The 22,579-nt window shown below is 55.4% G+C and overlaps 1 protein-coding gene across 1 annotated transcript in view; it reads right to left on the bottom strand.

Annotated features, from left to right (window-relative positions):
• The window catches only part of PPP1R37 (protein phosphatase 1 regulatory subunit 37), a 32,006-nt gene that overhangs the window by 5,191 nt on the left and 4,236 nt on the right, over positions 1–22,579 (bottom strand). Inside the window, exons 4-11 of the mRNA XM_068998361.1 lie at positions 21,424–21,524; positions 18,264–18,383; positions 10,380–10,530; positions 7,326–7,481; positions 4,583–4,695; positions 2,989–3,110; positions 1,551–1,567; positions 565–734 (exon numbers count right to left, since the gene is read on the bottom strand). Of these exons, the coding sequence (XP_068854462.1) occupies positions 565–734; positions 1,551–1,567; positions 2,989–3,110; positions 4,583–4,695; positions 7,326–7,481; positions 10,380–10,530; positions 18,264–18,383; positions 21,424–21,524 (950 nt within the window). The remainder of the gene's footprint in view (positions 1–564; positions 735–1,550; positions 1,568–2,988; positions 3,111–4,582; positions 4,696–7,325; positions 7,482–10,379; positions 10,531–18,263; positions 18,384–21,423; positions 21,525–22,579) is intronic.

Here is a 22,579-nt window from a genome sequence, read left to right as displayed (position 1 = left end):
TCCATGGAATTCCTTGGAATTTCGGGAATTCTCGCCTTCCTCACCACGCCTGCAGCCCACCCTGAGCCATCCCTGCTGCTCCCACGCTGCAAAAACCCCTTGGGAACTCCGGGAATTTGGGGAATTTGGGGAATTGCTGACCCTCTTAGGATAGGAAATGCTTCAGAATCCTGGGAATTCCAGGGAATCCTTGGAATTTCGGGAATTCTCACCTTCCTCACCACGCCTGCAGCCCACCCTGAGCCATCCCTGCCGCTCCCCCACCCTGAAAACCCGTCGGGAACACCGGGAATTTTGGGGGAAAAACCCTCAGGAATCCCAAGAATTTTAGGGAAACCCCGGGAAATCCCGGGAATTCCATGGAATCCTTGGAATTTCAGGAATTCTCCCCTTCCTCACCACGCCCGCAGCCCACCCTGACCCATCCCCGCCTCTCCCCCACCCCGAAAACCCCCTCGGGAGCGTCGAGAAACGGGAGAAACCCCTCCGGAACCCCGGGAACTTGAGGGAAACGGCGGGGAATCCCGGGGATTCCGGGGAATTCCGGGAACTCCGGGCACGCACCGCCTCCTTCTTGGGCTCGCGGTCGAGGTCGAGGCGCAGCAGGGAGCGGTTGACGCGCAGCGCGAGCGACAGCGCCATCAGCCCGCCCGTCTTGACGTCGTTCTCGCGCAGGTCCAGGCGCAGCAGCCGCGCGCTCTCGGCCACGAACTCGGCCACGGCCACGGCGCCTGCGGAGAAGGCCGGGAATTGCGGGGTCTCGTCCGGGAATCGGGGGGGGGTTGGGGGGGAAGCTGGGAATTGGGGGTCTCGTCGGGGAATCGGGGGGGGTTGGGGGAAAATCTGGGAATTGGGTGGACTGGGGGGAAATCTGGGAATTGGGGGTCCCGTCTGGGAATTGGGGGGATTGGGGGAATCTGGGAATTGGGGGTGTCATCCGGGAATTGGGGGATGGGGGAGAATCTGGGAATTGGGGATCTCATCCGGGAATTGGGGGGATTGAGGGAATCTGGGAATTGGGGGTGTCATCCGGGAATTGGGGAGACTGGGGGAATCTGGGAATTGGGGGTCTCGTCTGGGAATTGGGGGGATTGGGGGAATCTGGGAATTGGGGGTGTCATCCGGGAATTGGGGAGACTGGGGGGAATCTGGGAATTGGGGCTCTCGTCTGGGAATTGGGGGGATTGGGGGAATCTGGGACTTGGGGGTCTCATCCGGGAATTGGGGAGACTGGGGGGAATCTGGGAATTGGGGGGTCTCGTCCGGGAATTGGGGGGCTTGGGGGAATCTGGGAATTGGGGGTCTCGTCTGGGAATTGGGGGGATTGGGGGAATCTGGGAATTGGGGATCTCGTCCGGGAATTGGGGGGATTGGGGGAATCTGGGAATTGGGAGACTCATCCGGGAATTGGGCGGCTTGGGGGGAATCTGGGAATTGGGGGTCTCGTCCGGGAATTGGGGGGCTTGGGGGAATCTGGGAATTGGGAGTCTCGTCCGGGAATCAGGGAGCAACCTGGGAATTGTGGTGTCTCATCCGGGAATTGGGGAGAAAGCAGGGAATTCGGGATCTTGTCCGGGAATTGGGGGGATTGGGGGGAATCTGGGAATTGGGGGTCTTGTCGGGGAATCGGGGAGAAATCTGGGAATTGGGGGTCTCGTCTGGGAATTGGGGGGATTGGGGAGAAATCTGGGAATTGGGGGTCTCGTCGGGGAATTGGCGGGATTGGGGGGAATCTGGGAATTGGGGGACTCGTCTGGGAATTGGGGGGATTGGGGGGAATCTGGGAATTGGGGATCTCATCCAGGAATTGGCGGGATTGGGGGGAATCTGGGAATCAGGGAACTCGTCTGGGAATTGGCGGGATTGGGGGGAATCTGGGAATCAGGGAACTCGTCTGGGAATTGGCGGGATTGGGGGGAATCTGGGAATTGGGGAACTCGTCGGGAATCGGGGGGGATTGGGGAGTTGGGGGGGAGATCTGGGAAATCAGGGAATTGTGGGGAAATCGAGGAATTGGGAAGAATCCAGGAAATCTGGGAAATCAGGGAAATCGGGGAAATTGGGGAGAAATCCAGAAACTGGGGGGGTTGGGGAGGATCCGGGGATTGGGGGGGATTGGGGAATTGGGGGAAAATCAGGGAAATCAGGGAAATGGAGGAAAACCGGGAATTGGGGGAAATCGGGGAAAATTGGGGGAAATCAGGGAAATCCAGGGAATCCGGGAATTGGGGGAATCAGGGCAATCGGGAATTGACTCCAGAGGCTCCGTTTGGGGGGGTTGGAAGGGGAAAATCGGGGAAAATCGGGGAAAATCAGGAATCTACACCAGCTCCAAAAGCTCAAACCAACTGTCTCGATCCCATCCCAACTTTCCCAACCGATCCCAACTTTCCCAATCCCTCCCCCCTTTCCCAACCTCTTCCCCCTTTCCCAACCCCTCCCCCCTTTCCCAATCCCCTCCCAACATTCCCAACCCCATCCCCCTTTTCCCAACCCCTCCCCCATTTCCCAGCCCCCCCCTTTCCCAATCCCATCCCAACTTTCCCAACCCCATCCCCCTTTTCCAATCCCATCCCCCTCTTCCCAATCCCTCCCCCCTTTCTCAACCCCTCCCTCCTTTCCCAATCCCATCCCAATTTTCCCAACTCCCTCCCAACTTTCCCAACCCCATCCCCCTTTCCCAATCCCTCCCCCCTTTCCCAATCCCTCCCCCCTTTCCCAACCCCTCCCCCCTTCCCCAACCCCATCCCCCCCTTTTCCCAACCCCTCCCTCCTTTCCCAACCCCATCCCAACTTCCCCAATCCCATCCCCCTTTTCCCAACCCCCTGCCCCCTTTCCCAACCCCTCCCCCTTTTCCCAATCCCATCCCCCTTTCCCAACTTTCCCAACTTCCCCAATCCCATCCCCCTTTCCTCAACCCCATCCCCCTTTTCCCAACCCCATCCCCCTTTCCTAACCCCTCCCCCTTTTCCCAACCCCCTCCCAACTTCCCCAACCCCATCCCCCTTTCCCCTCCCCCCTGCATCAATCCGTTCTTCAGGTTCCGCACGCCCTCGTTGCCGATGGGGTTGTGGCCCAGGTTCAGCGTCTCCAGGCTCTGCGTGTGCGGCTGCGGACACGGAAACGCCACGGGAATCCCGGGAAATGCCACGGGAACCCCAGGGAAAACCATGCGAATCCAGGGAAATTTTGGGAAAACCCATGGGAATCCAGGGAAATCCTGGGAAAACCCAGGGAAATCCCAGGAAATGCCACGGGAATCCTGGGAAATGCCACGGGAACCCAGGGAAAACCATGGGAATCCAGGGAAATGCCACGGGAATCCCAGGGAAAACCATGGGAACCCAGGGAAATCCTGGGAATCCAGGGAAATCTTGGGAAAACCCACGGGAATCCCAGGGAAAACCATGGGAATCCAGGGAAATCCTGGGAAAACCCATGGGAATCCCGGGAAAACCCATGGGAATCCTGGGAAAACCCAGGGGAAACCATGGGAATCCAGGGAAATCCTGGGAAAACCCCTGGGAATCCTGGGAAATGCCACGGGAATCCCAGGGAAAACCATGGGAACCCAGGGAAATCTTGGGAAAACCCATGGGAATCCAGGGAAATCCTGGGAAAACCCAGGGAAATCCCAGGAAATGCCACGGGAATCCCGGGAAAAGGCAGGGGAACCCAGGGAAAACCATGGGAATCCAGGGAAATCTTGGGAAAACCCATGGGAATCCAGGGAAAACCCAGGGGAAACCATGGGAATCCAGGGAAATCCTGGGAAAACCCATGGGAATCCTGGGAAATGCCACGGGAATCCTGGGAAAACCCATGGGAATCCAGGGAAATCCCGGGAAAAGCCATTAAAACCAATGGAAAACCAAAGGAAAACCCATGGAAAATCCATGGAAATCCATGGAAAACCAAAGGAAATCCATGGAAAACCAATGGAAAACAAATGGAAATCCACAGAAAATCCATGGAAAATCCATGGAAAACCAAAGGAAATCCATGGGAAACCAATGGAAAACCAATGGAAGTCGACGGAAATCATGGAAAACCAATGGAAATCATGGAAAATCCACGGAAAATCCATGGAAAACCAAAGGAAATCCATGGGAAACCAATGGAAAACCAATGGAAGTCCACGGAAATCATGGAAAACCCACGGAAATCATGGAAAATCCACGGAAATCATGGAAAATCCTCGGAAAATCCATGGAAAACCAAAGGAAAACCAAAGGAAATCCATGGGAAACCAATGGAAAACCAATGGAAGTCCACAGAAATCACGGAAAACCAACGGAAATCATGGAAAATCCACGGAAATCATGGAAAATGCACGGAAATCATGGGAAACCAACAGAAATCATGGAAAACCAACGGAAATCATGGAAAATCCATGGAAAACTAACGGGAAACCCATGGAAATCCCACAGAAATCCCGGCAATCCCCCGGCATTCCGGCGACCGAACCCATCCCAACGTTCCCATCCCCCCCCCCGTCAGAGCCGGGCTGGCTGCCGGGAGCCGCGGAATCCCGGGAATGCCGGGAATTCCGGGAATGCCGGGAATTCGGGAAGGGCTCACCAGGGTCATGCCCAGGAAGGCCATCCCGGCGTGGCTGAGCTGGTTGTTCCAGAGCACGAGCGTCACCAGCCCCCGGCGCTGCTCCCGCAGCCCCTCGCACAGGTAGGCCAGGCCTAGCAAACGGCAAAGGCCGCGCTTAGGCCAGGATTGGGAAAGGCCGGCGTTAGGCCAGGACAGGGTTAGGCCAGGCCAGGGAAAGGCCGGGGTTAGGCCAGGACAGGGTTAGGCCAGGCCAGGGAAAGGCCGGGGTTAGGCCAGGATTGGGAAAGGGGAAAGGTCGGGGTTAGGCCAGGCCTAGCAAGCGGCAAAGGCCGCGCTTAGGCCAGGATTAGGAAAGGCCGGGGTTAGGCCAGGACGGGGAAAGGTTGGGGTTAGGCCAGGTTGGGGTTAGGCCAGGATTAGGAAAGGCCAGGGTTAGGCCAGGCCAGGGTTAGGCCAGGATGGGGAAAGGCCGGGGTTAGGCCTAGGAAAGGCCGAGGTTAGGCCAGGACAGGGAAAGGCTGGGGTTAGGCCAGGCCAGGGTTAGGCCAGGATTAGGAAAGGCCAGGGTTAGGCCAGGCCAGGGTTAGGCCAGAATGGGGAAAGGCCAGAGTTAGGCCAGGCTTGGGAAAGGCCAGGCCTAGGAAAGGCCGGGGTTAGGCCAGGCCAGGGTTAGGCCGGGGTTAGGAAAGGCCGGGGTTAGGCCAGGCCAGGAAAAGGCCAGGTCTAGGAAAGGTCAGGGTTAGGCCAGGCCTGGGAAAGGCCGGGAATGAGCCCAGAGCCGATGGTGTCGGCCGAGGTTCTCCCATGGTTTGGGTGTTCCCGGCATTCCAGAGCCGTTCCCACCATTCCCAACCCCTTCCCACCATCCCAATCCCATCCCAATCCCATTCCCACCACTCCAATCCCATCCCAGACCCATTCCCACCATTCCAAACCATCCCAATCCCACTCCAAACCCATCCCAATCCCATTCCCACCACTCCCACTGCCATCCCCACCACTCCAATCCCATCCCAATCCCATTCCCACCATTCCAAACCATCCCAATCCCACTCCAGACCCTTTCCAATCCCATCCCAAACCCATCCCAATCCCATTTCCACCACTCCAATCCCACCCCAAACCCATCCCAATCCCATCCCGAACCCCTTCCAACCCCATTCCAGACCCTTTCCAATCCCATCCCAATCCCATCCCAATCCCATTTCCACCACTCCAATCCCACCCCAAACCCCTCCCAACCCCATTCCAGACCCTTTCCAATCCCACCCCAATCCCATCCCAATCCCATTCCCACCACTCCCGCTGCCATCCCCACCATTCCAAACCATCCCAATCCCACCCTGAACCCATCCCAATCCCATTCCCACCACTCCCGCTGCCATCCCCACCACTCCAATCCCATCCCAATCCCATCCCCACCACTCCAATCCCATCCCAATCCCATTCCCACCATTCCAAACCATCCCAATCCCACCCTGAACCCATCCCAATCCCATTCCCACCACTCCCGCTGCCATCCCCACCATTCCAAACCATCCCAATCCCACCCTGAACCCATCCCAATCCCATTCCCACCACTCCCGCTGCCATCCCCACCACTCCAATCCCATCCCAATCCCATCCCCACCACTCCAATCCCATCCCACTGCCATCCCCACCACTCCAATCCCATCCCAATCCCATTCCCACCATTCCAAACCATCCCAATCCCACTCCAGACCCTTTCCAATCCCATCCCAATCCCATCCCAAACCCATCCCAATCCCATTCCCACCACTCCTGCTGCCATCTCCACCATTCCAAACCATCCCAATCCCACTCCAGACCCTTTCCAATCCCACCCCAAACCCATTCCAATCCCATTCCCACCATTCCAAACCATCCCAATCCCACTCCAGACCCTTTCCAATCCCATCCCAAACGCATCCCAATCCCATTCCCACCACTCCAATCCCATCCTGAACCCATCCCAATCCCATCCCAAACCCATCCCAACCCCCATCCCAGACCCTTTCCAATCCCATCCCAATCCCATCCCAATCCCATTTCCACCACTCCAATCCCACCCCAAACCCCTCCCAACCCCATTCCAGACCCTTTCCAATCCCACCCCAATCCCATCCCAACCCCATTCCCACCACTCCCGCTGCCATCCCCACCATTCCAAACCATCCCAATCCCACCCTGAACCCATCCCAATCCCATTCCCACCACTCCCGCTGCCATCCCCACCACTCCAATCCCATCCCAATCCCATCCCCACCACTCCAATCCCATCCCAATCCCATTCCCACCATTCCAAACCATCCCAATCCCACCCTGAACCCATCCCAATCCCATTCCCACCACTCCCGCTGCCATCCCCACCACTCCAATCCCATCCCAATCCCATTCCCACCATTCCAAACCATCCCAATCCCACCCTGAACCCATCCCAATCCCATTCCCACCACTCCCGCTGCCATCCCCACCATTCCAAACCATCCCAATCCCACCCTGAACCCATCCCAATCCCATTCCCACCACTCCAATCCCATCCCAATCCCATCCCCACCACTCCAATCCCATCCCAATCCCATTCCCACCATTCCAAACCATCCCAATCCCACTCCAGACCCTTTCCAATCCCACCCTGAACCCCTCCCAACCCCCATCCCGAACCCCTCCCAACCCCCATCCCCGGACCCTTTCCAATCCCATCCCAACCCCCACCCCCGCCCGCTCCCAGCCCGGAGGCCGCTCCCGGGCCGGCTCCCACCGGAATCCAGGATGTGGTTGTTGCGCAGGTCCAGGATCTGGATGGAGCCGTTGAACTTGAGGAGGTTCCCGAGCTGCGCCGAGTCCTGGAGCCCGTTGAGTTTGTTGTCGGCCAGGTAGAGCTCGCGCAGCGTCACGTTCATCTTCAGCGCCGTGGCTGCGCCGCCGGAACGGCACCGGAATGTGGGAATGGGGGCACGGGAAAAGGGGGGGATGGGGAAAAGGGGGGTGGGGATGGGGATGGGGGAAAAGGGGGAAATGGGAATGGGGGAATGGGGGAAATGGGAATGGGGGAATGGGGGCACGGGAAAAGGGGGGGATGGGGGGGGGTGGGGATGGGGGAAAAGGGGGAATGGGAATGGGGGAATGGGGGAAATGGGAATGGGGGAATGGGGGCATGGGAAAAGGGGGGGATGGGGGGGGTGGGGGAAATGGGAATGGGAAAGGGGGGAAAAGGGGGAAATGGGAATGAAGGAATGGGGGAATGGGGGCACGGGAAAAGGGGGGAATGGGGGGTGGGGATGGGGGAAAAGGGGGAATGGGAATGGGGGAACGGGGGAAATGGGAACGGGGAATGGGGGCACGGGAAAAGGGGGGGATGGGGGGGTGGGGATGGGGGAAAAGGGGGAATGGGAATGGGGGAATGGGGGAATGGGGGCACGGGAAAAGGGGGGAATGGGGGGGTGGGGATGGGGGAAAAGGGGGAATGGGAATGGGGGAATGGGGGAATGGGGGCACGGGAAAAGGGGGGAATGGGGGGTGGGGATGGGGGAAAAGGGGGAATGGGAATGGGGGAATGGGGGAATGGGGGCATGGGAAAAGGGGGGAATGGGGGGGTGGGGATGGGGGAAAAGGGGGAATGGGAATGGGGGAATGGGGGAATGGGGGAAATGGGAATGGGGGCACGGGAAAAGGGGGGATGGGGGGGTGGGGATGGGGGAAAAGGGGGAATGGGAATGGGGGAATGGGGGAAATGGGAATGGGGGAATGGGGGAATGGGGGCATGGGAAAAGGGGGGAATGGGGGGGTGGGGATGGGGGAAAAGGGGGAATGGGATGGGGGAATGGGGGAATGGGGGAAATGGGAATGGGGGAATGGGGGCATGGGAAAAGGGGGGGATGGGGGGGTGGGGATGGGGGAAAAGGGGGAATGGGATGGGGGAATGGGGGAAATGGGAATGGGGGAATGGGGGCACGGGAAAAGGGGGGAATGGGGGGGTGGGGATGGGGGGAAAGGGGGAATGGGAATGGGGGAATGGGGGAAATGGGAATGGGGGAATGGGGGCACGGGAAAAGGGGGGAATGGGGGGTGGGGATGGGGGAAAAGGGGGAATGGGAAAGGGGGAATGGGGGAAATGGGAATGGGGGAATGGGGGCATGGGAAAAGAGGGGGATGGGGGGGTGGGGATGGGGGAAAAGGGGGAATGGGAATGGGGGAATGGGGGAATGGGGGAAATGGGAATGGGGGAATGGGGGCACGGGAAAAGGGGGGAATGGGGGGGCGGGGATGGGGGAAAAGGGGGAATGGGAATGGGGGAATGGGGGAAATGGGAATGGGGGAATGGGGGCACGGGAAAAGGGGGGAATGGGGGGGTGGGGATGGGGGAAAAGGGGGAATGGGATGGGGGAATGGGGGAATGGGGGAAATGGGAATGGGGGAATGGGGGCACGGGAAAAGGGGGGAATGGGGGGGTGGGGATGGGGGAAAAGGGGGAATGGGAATGGGGGAATGGGGGAATGGGGGAAATGGGAATGGGGGAATGGGGGCACGGGAAAAGGGGGGAATGGGGGGGTGGGGATGGGGGAAAAGGGGGAATGGGAATGGGGAAATCGGAGAAGTGGGAATGGGGGAAATGGGAATGGGGGAATGGGGGAATGGGGGCATGGGAAAAGGGGGAAAAGGGGGGGATGGGAATGGGGGATGGGAATGGGGGAATGGGAGAAATGGGAATGGGGGAATGGGGGCATGGGAAAAGGGGGAATGGGGGAATGGGCACGGGAAAGGGGGAAAAGGGGAAAAAGGGGGAATGGGAATGTGGGAATGGGGGCATGGGAAAAGGGGGAAAAGGAGGGGTGGGGATGGGGGATGGGAATGGGGGAATGGGGGAAATGGGAATGGGGGAATGGGCACAGGAACGTGGGAATGGGAACACGGGAACGTGGGAATGGGAACACGGGAACGTGGGAAAAGGGGGAATGGGGGAGTGGGAATGGGGGAATGGGGGCATGGGAAAGGGGGAAAAGGGGGAATGTGGGAATGGGCACGGGAACGTGGGAATGGGAATGGGACAGGAAAGGGGGGAATGGGGACGGGAATGGGAATGGGAAAAGGGGGAAAAGAGGGGATGGGAATGGGGGAATGGGCACGGGAAAGGGGGAATGGGGGATGGGCACAGGAAAGGGGAAAAAGGGGGAATGGGAATGAGGGAATGGGCACGGGAAAGGGGGAAAAGGGGGAATGGGAATGGGAAAGGGGGAGTGGGAATGGGAAAGGGGGAATGGGCATGGGAACGTGGGAATGCAGGACGGGAAAGCGGGAATGGGGGATGGGAAGGTGGGAATTCCCGGGCCTTTCCCTCTCCGCCCCCTCCTTTCCGCCCCCCCCCCCCATCCCAACCCCCTTTAACCCCTTCATTCCCAGCCCCCGCTCCGGGCAGGAATCCCGGGAATCTCACTCCCAACTCCCAGCCCTGCCCCGCATTCCCGATCCGGGTGGAAATCCCGGGAATCTGACCCAGGAGCATGAAAAGGGAGGAATTCCCAACCGGAACCCCCGGCTGGAATTCCCAACCAGAACCCCCGGCTGGAATTCCCAACCAGAACTCCTGGCTGGAATTCCCAGCTGGAATTCCCAGCTGAAACCCCCATTTGGAATTCCCATTTGGAATTCCCAGGCCTTTCCCTCTCCTCTCCTTTCCCCCCCTCCCTGCTTCATTCCCAACTTTTCTCCACCAATTCCCAGCCCCCGCTCCGGGCAGGAATCCCGGGAATCTCACTCCCAACTCCCAGCCCTGCCCCAGCATTCCCGATCCGGGCGGAAATCCCGGGAATCTGACCCAGGAGCATGAGGGGTCTCCCGGAGAGGGAGGTGTTTTCCAGGTGCAGAACCACGAGGCTGCTGCTGATCCGGAGCGCCCGCGCCACGAACGGAGCCGAGTGATCCAGGAGCGGAGTGTTCCGGGCATCCAGGTACTGCAGGCAGCTCGTCTGGGAAAAAAAACCGGGAATGGGCATCGGGACACGGAGCTGGATGGATCCCAACTGCCCCGAACCCAGAAATCCGGGAATAAACACCGGGAATGGGGATCGGGACACGGAGCTGGATGGATCCCAACTGCCCCGAACCCAGAAATCCGGGAATAAACACCGGGAATGGGGATCGGGACACGGAGCCGGATGGAGCCCAACCGGCCCCGAACCCAGAAATCCGGGAATAAACACCGGGAATGGGCATCGGGACACGGAGCCGGATGGAGCCCAACCGGCCCCGAACCCAGAAATCCGGGAATAAACACCGGGAATGGGCATCGGGACACGGAGCCGGATGGAGCCCAACCGGCCCCGAACCCAGAAATCCGGGAATAAACACCGGGAATGGGGATTGGGACACGGAGCCGGATGGAGCCCAACTGCCCTGAGCCCAGAAATCTGGGAATAAACACCGGGAATGGGGATTGGGACACGGAGCCGGATGGAGCCCAACCGGCCCCGAACCCAGAAATCCGGGAATAAACACCGGGAATGGGCATCGGGACACGGAGCCGGATGGATCCCGACTGCCCTGAGCCCAGAAATCCGGGAATAAACACCGGGAATGGGCATCGGGACACGGAGCCGGATGGAGCCCAACCGGCCCCGAACCCAGAAATCCGGGAATAAACACCGGGAATGGGCATCGGGACACGGAGCCGGATGGAGCCCGACTGCCCCAAACCCAGAAATCCGGGAATAAACACCGGGAATGGGCATCGGGACACGGAGCCGGATGGATCCCGACTGCCCTGAGCCCAGAAATCTGGGAATAAACACCGGGAATGGGCATCGGGACACGGAGCCGGATGGATCCCGACTGCCCTGAGCCCAGAAATCTGGGAATAAACACCGGGAATGGGCATCGGGACACGGAGCCGGATGGATCCCGACTGCCCTGAGCCCAGAAATCCGGGAATAAACACCGGGAATGGGGATCGGGACACGGAGCCGGATGGATCCCGACTGCCCCAAACCCAGAAATCCGGGAATAAACACCGGGAATGGGGATCGGGACACGGAGCCGGATGGATCCCGACTGCCCTGAGCCCAGAAATCCGGGAATAAACACCGGGAATGGGCATCGGGACACGGAGCCGGATGGAGCCCAACCGGCCCCGAACCCAGAAATCCGGGAATAAACACCGGGAATGGGCATCGGGACACGGAGCCGGATGGAGCCCAACCGGCCCCGAACCCAGAAATCCGGGAAGAAACACCGGGAATGGGCATCGGGACACGGAGCCGGATGGATCCCGACTGCCCCGAACCCAGAAATCCGGGAATAAACACCGGGAATGGGGATTGGGACACGGAGCCGGATGGATCCCGACTGCCCCGAACCCAGAAATCCGGGAATAAACACCGGGAATGGGCATCGGGACACGGAGCCGGATGGATCCCGACTGCCCTGAGCGCAGAAATCTGGGAATAAACACCGGGAATGGGGATCGGGACACGGAGCCGGATGGATCCCGACTGCCCTGAGCCCAGAAATCCGGGAATAAACACCGGGAATGGGCATCGGGACACGGAGCCGGATGGATCCCGACTGCCCTGAGCCCAGAAATCCGGGAATAAACACCGGGAATGGGGATCGGGACACGGAGCCGGATGGATCCCAACCGGCCCCGAACCCAGAAATCCGGGAATAAACACCGGGAATGGGCATCGGGACACGGAGCCGGATGGATCCCGACTGCCCTGAGCGCAGAAATCTGGGAATAAACACCGGGAATGGGGATCGGGACACGGAGCCGGATGGATCCCGACTGCCCCGAACCCAGAAATCCGGGAATAAACACCGGGAATGGGGATCGGGACACGGAGCCGGATGGATCCTGACTGCCCTGAGCGCAGAAATCTGGGAATAAACACCGGGAATGGGGATCGGGACACGGAGCCGGATGGATCCCGACTGCCCCGAGCCCAGAAATCCGGGAATAAACACCGGGAATGGGGATCGGGACACGGAGCCGGATGGATCCCGACTGCCCTGAGCCCAGAAATCCGGGAATAAACACCGGGAATGGGCATCGGGACACGGAGCCGGATGGATCCCGACTGCCCTGAGCGCAGAAATCTGGGAATAAACACCGGGAATGGGCATCGGGACACGGAGCCGGATGGATCCCGACTGCCCCAAACCCAGAAATCCGGGAATAAACACCGGGAATGGGCATCGGGACACGGAGCCGGATGGATCCCGACTGCCCCGAACCCAGAAATCCGGGAATAAACACCGGGAATGGGCATCGGGACACGGAGCCGGATGGAGCCCAACCGGCCCCGAACCCAGAAATCCGGGAATAAACACCGGGAATGGGCATCGGGACACGGAGCCGGATGGATCCCGACTGCCCTGAGCCCAGAAATCCAGGAATAAACACCGGGAATGGGCATCGGGACACGGAGCCGGATGGATCCCGACTGCCCCAAACCCAGAAATCCGGGAATAAACACCGGGAATGGGGATCGGGACACGGAGCCGGATGGATCCCGACTGCCCTGAGCCCAGAAATCCGGGAATAAACACCGGGAATGGGCATCGGGACACGGAGCCGGATGGATCCCGACTGCCCCAAACCCAGAAATCCAGGAATAAACACCGGGAATGGGGATCGGGACACGGAGCCGGATGGATCCCGACTGCCCCAAACCCAGAAATCCAGGAATAAACACCGGGAATGGGGATCGGGACACGGAGCCGGATGGATCCCGACTGCCCTGAGCGCAGAAATCTGGGAATAAACACCGGGAATGGGGATCGGGATCATCCGGGAGAAGTTTGGGAGAGAATTCCCAGCTCCCGGGAATTCCCGAGGCGGCCGGAGCGGAGGCGGCAGCGCCGTTCCCGCGGGAATTCCGAGCCTCTGGAATGCGGCTCCCAAGTTTTGGGAGCGCCCGGAGGGAAATGAGGAGGTTGGGAAAGAATTGGGAGCGGCCCGGGAAGGGCACGCGCCGGAAAATCGGGATGGGCGGGATAATTGGGATAATTCCCGGGATAATTGGGATAATTCCCGGGATAATTGGGATAATTCCCGGGATAATCACGGAGACAATTCCCGGGATAATGGAGCGGCTTTTCCATGGGATAACGAGGCCTTTGTTGGGATAACGATCCCGGGAAGGGCTTTGCCGCCGATATCCCGCCCTTTTTTTGGGATAATGATCCCAGGAAAGGCTTTTCCATGGGATTTTCCACCCTTTTTTTGGGATATTCCACCCTTTTTTGGGATTTTCCGCCTTTTTTTGGGGATTTTCCGCCCCTTTTTTGGGATTTTCCGCCTTTTTTTGGGGATTTTCCGCCCCTTTTTTGGGATTTTCCGCCCTTTTGTTGGGATTTTCCACCCTTTTTTTGGGATAATCCACCCCTTTTTGGGATATTCCGCCCTTTTTTAGGGATAATTGGCTCTTTTTTTGGGATAACGATCCCAGGAAAGGCTTTTCCATGGGATTGTCTGCCCTTTTTTGGGATATTCCACCCTTTTTTGGGATTTTCCACCCTTTTTTTGGGATTTTCTGCCCTTTTTTGGGATATTCCACTTTTTTGGGGGGATAATTGGCTCTTTTTTAGGGGATAATGATCCCAGGAAAAGCTTTTCCATGGGATTTTCCACCCTTTTTTTGGGATTTTCTGCTCTTTTTTGGGATATTCCACCTTTTTTTTGGGATAATTGGCTCTTTTTTAGGGATAATGATCCCGAGAAAAGCTTTTCCATGGCATTTTCCACCCTTTTTTATGGGATAATCCACCTTTTTTGGGATAATCCACCCTTTTTTGGGGGGATATTCCGCCCCTTTTTGGGATATTCCACCCTTTTTTTGGGATTTTCTGCCCTTTTTTTGGGATTTTCCACCCTTTGTTTGGGATATTCCACCTTATTTTGGGATATTCCACCCTTTTCTGGGGATAATTATCCCAAGAAAAGCTTTTCCATGGGATAATCCACCTTTTTTTTGGATAATCCACCTTTTTTTTGGGATTTCCCACCCTTTTTTGGGATTTTCCACCCTTTTTTTGGGATTTTCCGCCCTTTTTTGGGATTTTCCACCCTTTTTTTGGGATTTTCTGCCCCTTTGTTGGGATTTTCCGCCCCTTTTTGGGATATTCCGCCCTTTTTTAGGGATAATTGGCTCTTTTTTTGGGATAATTATCCCAAGAAAAGCTTTTCCATGGGATAATCCACCTTTTTTTTGGGATTTCCCACCCTTTTTTGGGGTTTCCCACCCTTTTTTTGGGGATAATAATCCCAAAAAAAGCTTTTCCCCGGGATATTCCACCATTTTTTTTTTGGGATAATCACCCAGCCCCGGGGGGGGGGCGGGGCTGCCCAAACATGGCTCCCTAATTAACCCCTAATTAACCCTTAATTAACCCTTAATTAACCCTTAATTAACCCCTAATTACCCCCGGAACCGGAGCCCGCCCTGCTGGGAGACAAATTCCCAATTTTTTTTTTTTTTTTTTCCCATTTTTTCCAGAGTGGGAAAAAAAACCCCAAAATTCGGGAATGGGGAAATTTCCCCTCCCCCCCCCTCCCCCCCCCCCTCCAAGGCCCAGCTGGAAAAATCCGGGATGGAAAAAAAAAAAAAGTTGGAAAAAATCCCGGAAGAGTCGGAAAGGGGGGGGAGGGGAGGGGGGGGAGGGATGGGAATTCCCGGGAATTCTTTGGGAAGAAAGGCGGGAAAAAAGTGGGGAATGAGGAGCCCCCAAATCCGGGGGTTTTTTTTTAATCCCGGAAAAAAAAATCTGGGATTGGGGAAAGTTGGGAAGAGCCGGGGAAGGGGGGGAGGGGTGGGAAAAGTTGGGATGGGAAATTCGGGATGGAACCGAGGGCAGGGATTGGGGGGAGGGGAAAGAGAGGTCGGGAATGGCGGGAAAAACCCTCGGGAATGGCGGGAATTTCGGGGGAAAAAAACGGGAAAACCGGGGGAATTCGGGGAATTTTTGGGGGAAAAAACCCAGGAAAATCCTGGGAATTCCATGGAATTTTGGGAATTCTCACCTTCCTCATCACGTGTGCCGTTCCTGCCCTCCCCAAAACCTTCAGGAACACCGGGAAAGTCGGGAAAACCCTCGGGAATTTGGGGAAAATTCACGGAATTTGGGGAATTTTTGGGGAAAACTGGTGGAATTTGGTGAATTTTTGAGGAAATGCTGGGAAAATCCTGGGAATTCCACGGAATTTTGGGAATTCTCACCTTCCTCATCATGTGGGCGGCCGCCTGCCCTCCCAAAAACCCTCAGAAACACCGGGAATGTTGGGGAAAAGTTGCAGAATTCGGGGAATTTTTGGGGAAAAATGGCAGAATTTGGGGATTTTTTTGGGGAAAACGCCAGTAAAACGGCGGGAATTCCATGGAATTTTGGGAATTCTGACCTTCCTCATCATGTGGGCGGCCGCCTGCCCTCCCAAAAACCCTCAGAAACACCGGGAATTTGGGGAAAAGTCGCAGAATTCGGGGAATTTTGGGGGAAAACTCACAGAATTTGGGGATTTTTTTGGGGAAAAAGCTGGGAAAACGGCGGGAATTCCAGGGAATTTTGGGAATTCTGACCTTCCTCATCACATGTGCTGTTCCTGCTCTTCCCAGGCTGCAAAAACCCTCGGGAACGCCGGGAATGTTGGGGAAAAGTCGCAGAATTCGGGGAATTTTTGGGGAAAAACTCACAGAATTTGGGGATTTTTTTGGGGAAAACGCCGGGAAAATCCTGGGAATTCCATGGAATTTTGGGAATTCTGACCTTCCTCATCATGTGGGCGGCCGCCTGCCCTCCCAAAAACCCTCAGAAACACCGGGAATGTTGGGGAAAAGTCGCAGAATTCGGGGAATTTTTGGGGAAAAACTCACAGAATTTGGGGATTTTTTGGGGGAAAACGGCGGAAATGCCAGGGAATTTTGGGAATTCTGACCTTCCTCATCATGTGGGCGGCCGCCTGCCCTCCCCAAAACCCTCGGGAGCGCTGGGAATTTGGGGAAAACCCTCAGGAATTTGGGGAAAAGTCGCGGAATTTGGGGATTTTTTTGGGCAAACTGGTGGAATTTTTGGGTAAACGCCGGGAAAATGGCGGGAATTCCATGGAATTTTGGGAATTCTGACCTTCCTCATCACATGTGCTGTTCCTGCTCTTCCCAGGCTGCAAAAACCCTCGGGAACGCCGGGAATTTGGGGAAAAGTCGCAGAATTCGGGGAATTTTTGGGGAAAAACTCACAGAATTTGGGGATTTTTTTGGGGAAAACGGCGGGAATTCCAGGGAATTTTGGGAATTCTGACCTTCCTCATCATGTGGGCGGCCGCCTGCCCTCCCAAAAACCCTCAGAAACACCGGGAATGTTGGGGAAAAGTCGCAGAATTCGGGGAATTTTTGGGGAAAAATGGCAGAATTTGGGGATTTTTTTGGGGAAAACGCCAGGAAAACGGCGGGAATTCCATGGAATTTTGGGAATTCTGACCTTCCTCATCACGTGTGCTGCTCCTGCCCTCCCAAAAACCCTCGGGAACGCCGGGAATTTGGGGAAAAGTCGCAGAATTTGGGGAATTTTTGGGGAAAACCTCACAGAATTTGGGGATTTTTTTGGGGGGAAAACGCTGGGAAAATCGTGGGAATTCCATGGAATTTTGGGAATTCTGACCTTCCTCATCATGTGGGCGGCCGCCTGCCCTCCCAAAAACCCTCAGAAACGCCGGGAATGTTGGGGAAAAGTCGCAGAATTCGGGGATTTTTTGGGGAAAACTGGTGGAATTTTGGGATTTTTTTGGGGAAAACGGCGGGAATGCCAGGGAATTTTGGGAATTCTGACCTTCCTCATCACATGTGCTGTTCCTGCTCTTCCCAGGCTGCAAAAACCCTCAGGAACGCCGGGAATTTGGGGAAAAGTCGCAGAATTCGGGGAATTTTTGGGGAAAAACTCACAGAATTTGGGGATTTTTTGGGGAAAACGCCGGGAAAATCCTGGGAATTCCAGGGAATTTTGGGAATTCTCACCTTCCTCATCACATGTGGGCGGCCGCCTGCCCTCCCAAAAACCCTCAGAAACACCGGGAATGTTGGGGAAAAGTCGCAGAATTCGGGGAATTTTTGGGGAAAAACTCACAGAATTTGGGGATTTTTTGGGGGAAAACGGCGGAAATGCCAGGGAATTTTGGGAATTCTGACCTTCCTCATCACATGTGCTGTTCCTGCTCTTCCCAGGCTGCAAAAACCCTCGGGAACGTCGGGAATTTGGGGAAAAGTCGCAGAATTCGGGGATTTTTTGGGGAAAAACGGCAGAATTTGGGGATTTTTTTGGGGAAAACGCTGGGAAAACGTCGGGAATTCCAGGGAATTTTGGGAATTCTGACCTTCCTCATCACATGTGCTGTTCCTGCTCTTCCCAGGCTGCAAAAACCCTCAGGAACGCCGGGAATTTGGGGAAAAGTCGCAGAATTCGGGGAATTTTTGGGGAAAACTCACAGAATTTGGGGATTTTTTTGGGGAAAACGGCGGGAATGCCAGGGAATTTTGGGAATTCTGACCTTCCTCATCATGTGGGCGGCCGCCTGCCCTCCCAAAAACCCTCAGAAACACCGGGAATGTTGGGGAAAAGTCGCAGAATTCGGGGATTTTTTGGGGAAAACTGGTGGAATTTTGGGATTTTTTTGGGGAAAACGGCGGGAATTCCAGGGAATTTTGGGAATTCTGACCTTCCTCATCATGTGGGCGGCCGCCTGCCAGCCGCGGGCCCCCAGGTGCTTGTTGGCGCCGATGTTGAGGTGCGTGGCCGACTCGTAGTACTCGATCATGTCAAACAGCGCCGAGGCGCCCTGCGGGAGAGACGCCGGGAAAGCGGGAAGAGAGCGGGGAAATCCCGGGAAAAAAAACCCGGGAAAACCCCAGGGAAACCCCGGGGAAAAGGGGGGGGAAAATCCTGGGGGAAAAGGGGGGAAAATCCTGGGGAGGATCCTGGGAAAAAGCAGAAAAATCCCAGGAAAAAAACAGGAAAAAAAACCAGGAAAAGGCAGGAAAAATCCTGGGGAAAATCCTGGGGAAAAGCAGGGAAGAGAGGGGAAATCCCGGGAAAAATCCTAGGAAAAAAAAAAAAGGGAAAACCCCAGGGAAAACCCAGGGAAATCCCGGGGAAAAGGGGGGGAAAATCCTGGGGGAAAAGGGGGGAAAATCCCGGGAAAAAAATTGGGAAAACCCCAGGGAAATCCCAGGGAAAAGGGGGGAATCCTGGGAAAAATCGCAGGGAAAATCCTGGGAAAAAGCCCGGGGAAAATCCCAGGAAAAAACCAGGAAAAAACCAGGAAAAGGCAGGAAAAATCCTGAGGAAAATCCTGGGGAAAAGCAGGGAAGAGAGGGGAAATCCCGGGAAAAATCCTGGGGGAAGAAAACGGGAAAACCCCAGGGAAATCCCAGGGAAATCCCGGGGAAAAAAGGGGGGGAAAATACTGGGGGAAAAGGGGGGAAAATCCCAGGAAAAAAATTGGGAAAACCCCAGGGAAATCCCGGGGAAAAGCAGAAAAATCCCAGGAAAAACCTAGGAAAAAGCCAGGAAAAATCCTGGGGAAAATCCTGGGGAAAAGGAGGGAGGAGAGGGGAAATCCCGGGAAAAATCCTGGGGGAAAAAAAACGGGAAAACCCCAGGGAAATCCCGGGAAAAAAGGGGGAAATCCTGGGGAAAAAGGGGGGAAAATCCTGGGGAAAATCCTGGGAAAAAGCAGAAAAATCCCAGGAAAAAACCAGGAAAAAACCAGGAAAAGGCAGGAAAAATCCTGGGAAAAGTCCTGGGGAAAATCCTGGGGAAAAGCAGGGAAGAGAGGGGAAATCCTGGGAAAAAAACCCAGGGAAATCCCAGGGAAACCCCAGGGAAAACCCGGGGAAAAGGGGGAAAATCCCGGGAAAAAAAAACGGGAAAACCCCAGGGAAACCCCGGGGAAAAGGGGGGGGAAAATCCTGGGGGAAAAGGGGGGAAAATCCTGGGGAGGATCCTGGGAAAAAGCAGAAAAATCCCAGGAAAATCCCAGGAAAAAAAAACAGGAAAAGGCAGGAAAAATCCTGGGAAAAATCCTGGGGAAAATCCTGGGGAAAAGCAGGGAAGGGAGGGGAAATCCTGGGAAAAAAACCCAGGGAAATCCCAGGGAAACCCCGGGGAAAACCCGGGGAAAAGGGGGAAAATCCCGGGAAAAAAAAACGGGAAAACCCCAGGGAAACCCCGGGGAAAAGGGGGGGGAAAATCCTGGGGGAAAAGGGGGGAAAATCCTGGGGAGGATCCTGGGAAAAAGCAGAAAAATCCCAGGAAAAAAACCAGGAAAAAGCAGGAAAAATCCTGGGAAAAATCCTGGGGAAAAGCAGGGAAGAGAGGGGAAATCCCGGGAAAAATCCTAGGAAAAAAAAAAATGGGAAAACCCCACGGGAAATCCCGGGAAAAAAGGGGGGGAAAATCCTGGGGAAAAAGGGGGGAAAATCCTGGGGAGGATCCTGGGAAAAAGCAAAAAAATCCCAGGAAAATCCCAGGAAAAAAAACCAGGAAAAGGCAGGAAAAATCCTGGGAAAAATCCTGGGGAAAATCCTGGGGAAAAGCAGGGAAGGGAGGGGAAATCCCGGGAAAAATCCTGGGGGAAGAAAACGGGAAAACCCCAGGGAAATCCCGGGGAAAAAAGGGGGGGAAAATACTGGGGGAAAAGGGGGGGAAAATCCCAGGAAAAAAATTGGGAAAACCTCAGGGAAATCCCAGGGAAAAAGGGGGGAAAATCCTGGGGGAAAAGGGGGGAAAATCCCAGGGAAAATCCTGGGAAAAAGCAGAAAAATCCTGGGAAAAAAACAGGAAAAAGCAGGAAAAATCCTGGGAAAAATCCTGGGGAAAAGCAGGGAAGAGAGGGGAAATCCCGGGAAAAATCCTGGGGAAAAAAACCCGGAGAAACCCCAGGGGAAATCCCGGGGAAAAGGGGGGGAAAATCCTGGGGGAAAAGGGGGGAAAATCCCAGGGAAAATCCTGGGAAAAAGCAGAAAAATCCCAGGAAAATCCCAGGAAAAAAACAGGAAAAGGCAGGAAAAATCCTGGGGAAAATCCCGGGAAAAGAACAGGAAAAAATGGGAAAAGTCCTGGGAAAAAACAGGAAAAAGCAGGAAAAAATCCCGGGAAAAAATAGGAAAAAATGGGAAAAATCCCAGGAAAAATCCTGGGAAAAAACAGGAAAAATCCCAGGAAAAACCCCAGGAAAAAGCAGGAAAAAAATGGGGAAAATCCCAGGGAAAAAAAAGGAAAAATCCCAGGAAAAATCCCAGGAAAAAAACAGGAAAAATCCCGGGAAAAAGCCGGAAAAATCCTGGGAAAAAACAGGAAAAAAATGGGAAAAAGTGGGGAAAAAAAAGCCCAGGAAAAATCCCAGGAAAAAGCAGGAAAAAATGGGAAAAATCCCAGGAAAAATCCCGGGAAAAAAAAACAGGAAAAACCAGGAAAATTCCCAGGAAAAAGCAGGAAAAATCCCAGGAAAAACCCCAGGAAAAAGGGAAAAATCCCAGGAAAAATCCCAGGAAAAAGCCAGGAAAAATCCCGGGAAAAAGCTGGAAAAATCCCAGGAAAAAACAGGAAAAATCCCAGGAAAAATCCTGGGGAAAAAGCAGGAAAAAATGGGAAAAATCCCAGAAGAAAAAAAAGGAAAAATCCCAGGAAAAATCCCAAGAAAAAGCAGAAAAATCCCAGGAAAAATCCCAGAAAAACCAGGAAAAATTCCCGAAACACCCCGAAATGTGGGCTGGGGCCGATCCCAAGCGCTGGGAATTGCCGGGAATTCCCAAGAATTCCTCAAAATTCCCAAGAATTCCCAAGAATTCCCGGGAATTCCCGGGAATGCCACTCACGTCCTCGTCCAGGCTCGTCTGCTCCAGGTCCAGCAGCTTGAACTGGAGCCGCTTGAAGATCTCCTCCAGGGCCTCGCAGGCGCGGTAATCCAGCTTTTCCCCTGGAAAAATCCCGGAATTCCCGTGAGGGAAGGGCCGGGAAAGGGCGGAAAACCCCGGAAAAGGCCCCAAAAGGCCCCAAAAAGGCCCAAAAAGGCACCAAAAAGGCCCAAAAACGACCCAGAAGGCCCCAAAAGGGCCCAAAAGGCCCAAAAACCCCAAAAAGGGCCCAAAAGGCCCCAAAAAGGCTCCAAAAGGGCCCAAAAGGCCCCAAAAAGGCCCCAAAAGGCCCCAAAAAGGGCCCAGAAAGGCCCAAAAGGCCCCAAAAGGCCCCAAAAAGGCCCCAAAAACCCCAAAAAGGGCCCCAAAAGGCCCCAAAAGGCCTCAAAAGGTCCCAAAAAGGGCCCAAAAGGCCTAAAAAGGCCCCAAAAGCCCCAAAAGGCCCCAAAGGCCCCAAAAAAGGACCCAAAAAGGTCCCAAAAAGGCCTCAAAAGGCCCCAAAAGGCCCCAAGAAGCCCCAAAAGGTCCCAAAAAGGCCCCAAAAAGCCCCAAAAGGCCCCAAAAAGGGCCCAAAAGACCCAAAACCCCCAAAAAGGACCCAGAAGGCCCCAAAAGGCCCCAAAAGGGCCCAAAAGGCCCAAAAACCCCAAAAAGGGCCCAAAAAGGCCCCAAAAGGCCTCAAAAAGGCCCAAAAAAGGGCCCAAAAGGGCCCAAAAGGTCCCAAAAAGGGCCCAAAAGGCCCCAAAAGGGCCCAAAAGGCCCAAAAACCCCAAAAAGGGCCCAAAAAGGCCCCAAAACCCCCAAAAAAGGGCCCCAAAAGGCCCCAAAACGCCTCAAAAGGTCCCAAAAAGGGCCCAAAAGGCCCAAAAAGGCCCCAAAAGCCCCAAAAGGCCCCAAAGGCCCCAAAAAAGGACCCAAAAAGGTCCCAAAAAGGCCTCAAAAGGCCCCAAAAGGCCCCAAGAAGCCCCAAAAGGACCCAAAAAGGCCCCAAAAAGCCCCAAAAGGCCCCAAAAAGGGCCCAAAAGACCCAAAACCCCCAAAAAGGACCCAGAAGGCCCCAAAAGGCCCCAAAAGGGCCCAAAAGGCCCAAAAACCCCAAAAAGGGCCCAAAAAGGCC

This window comes from Aphelocoma coerulescens, chromosome 34, assembly GCF_041296385.1.
Source record: "Aphelocoma coerulescens isolate FSJ_1873_10779 chromosome 34, UR_Acoe_1.0, whole genome shotgun sequence".
NCBI lineage: Eukaryota > Metazoa > Chordata > Aves > Passeriformes > Corvidae > Aphelocoma > Aphelocoma coerulescens.
The sequence above is the reverse complement of the archived record's forward strand: the minus strand, read 5'-3'. Positions and strand labels throughout refer to the sequence as shown.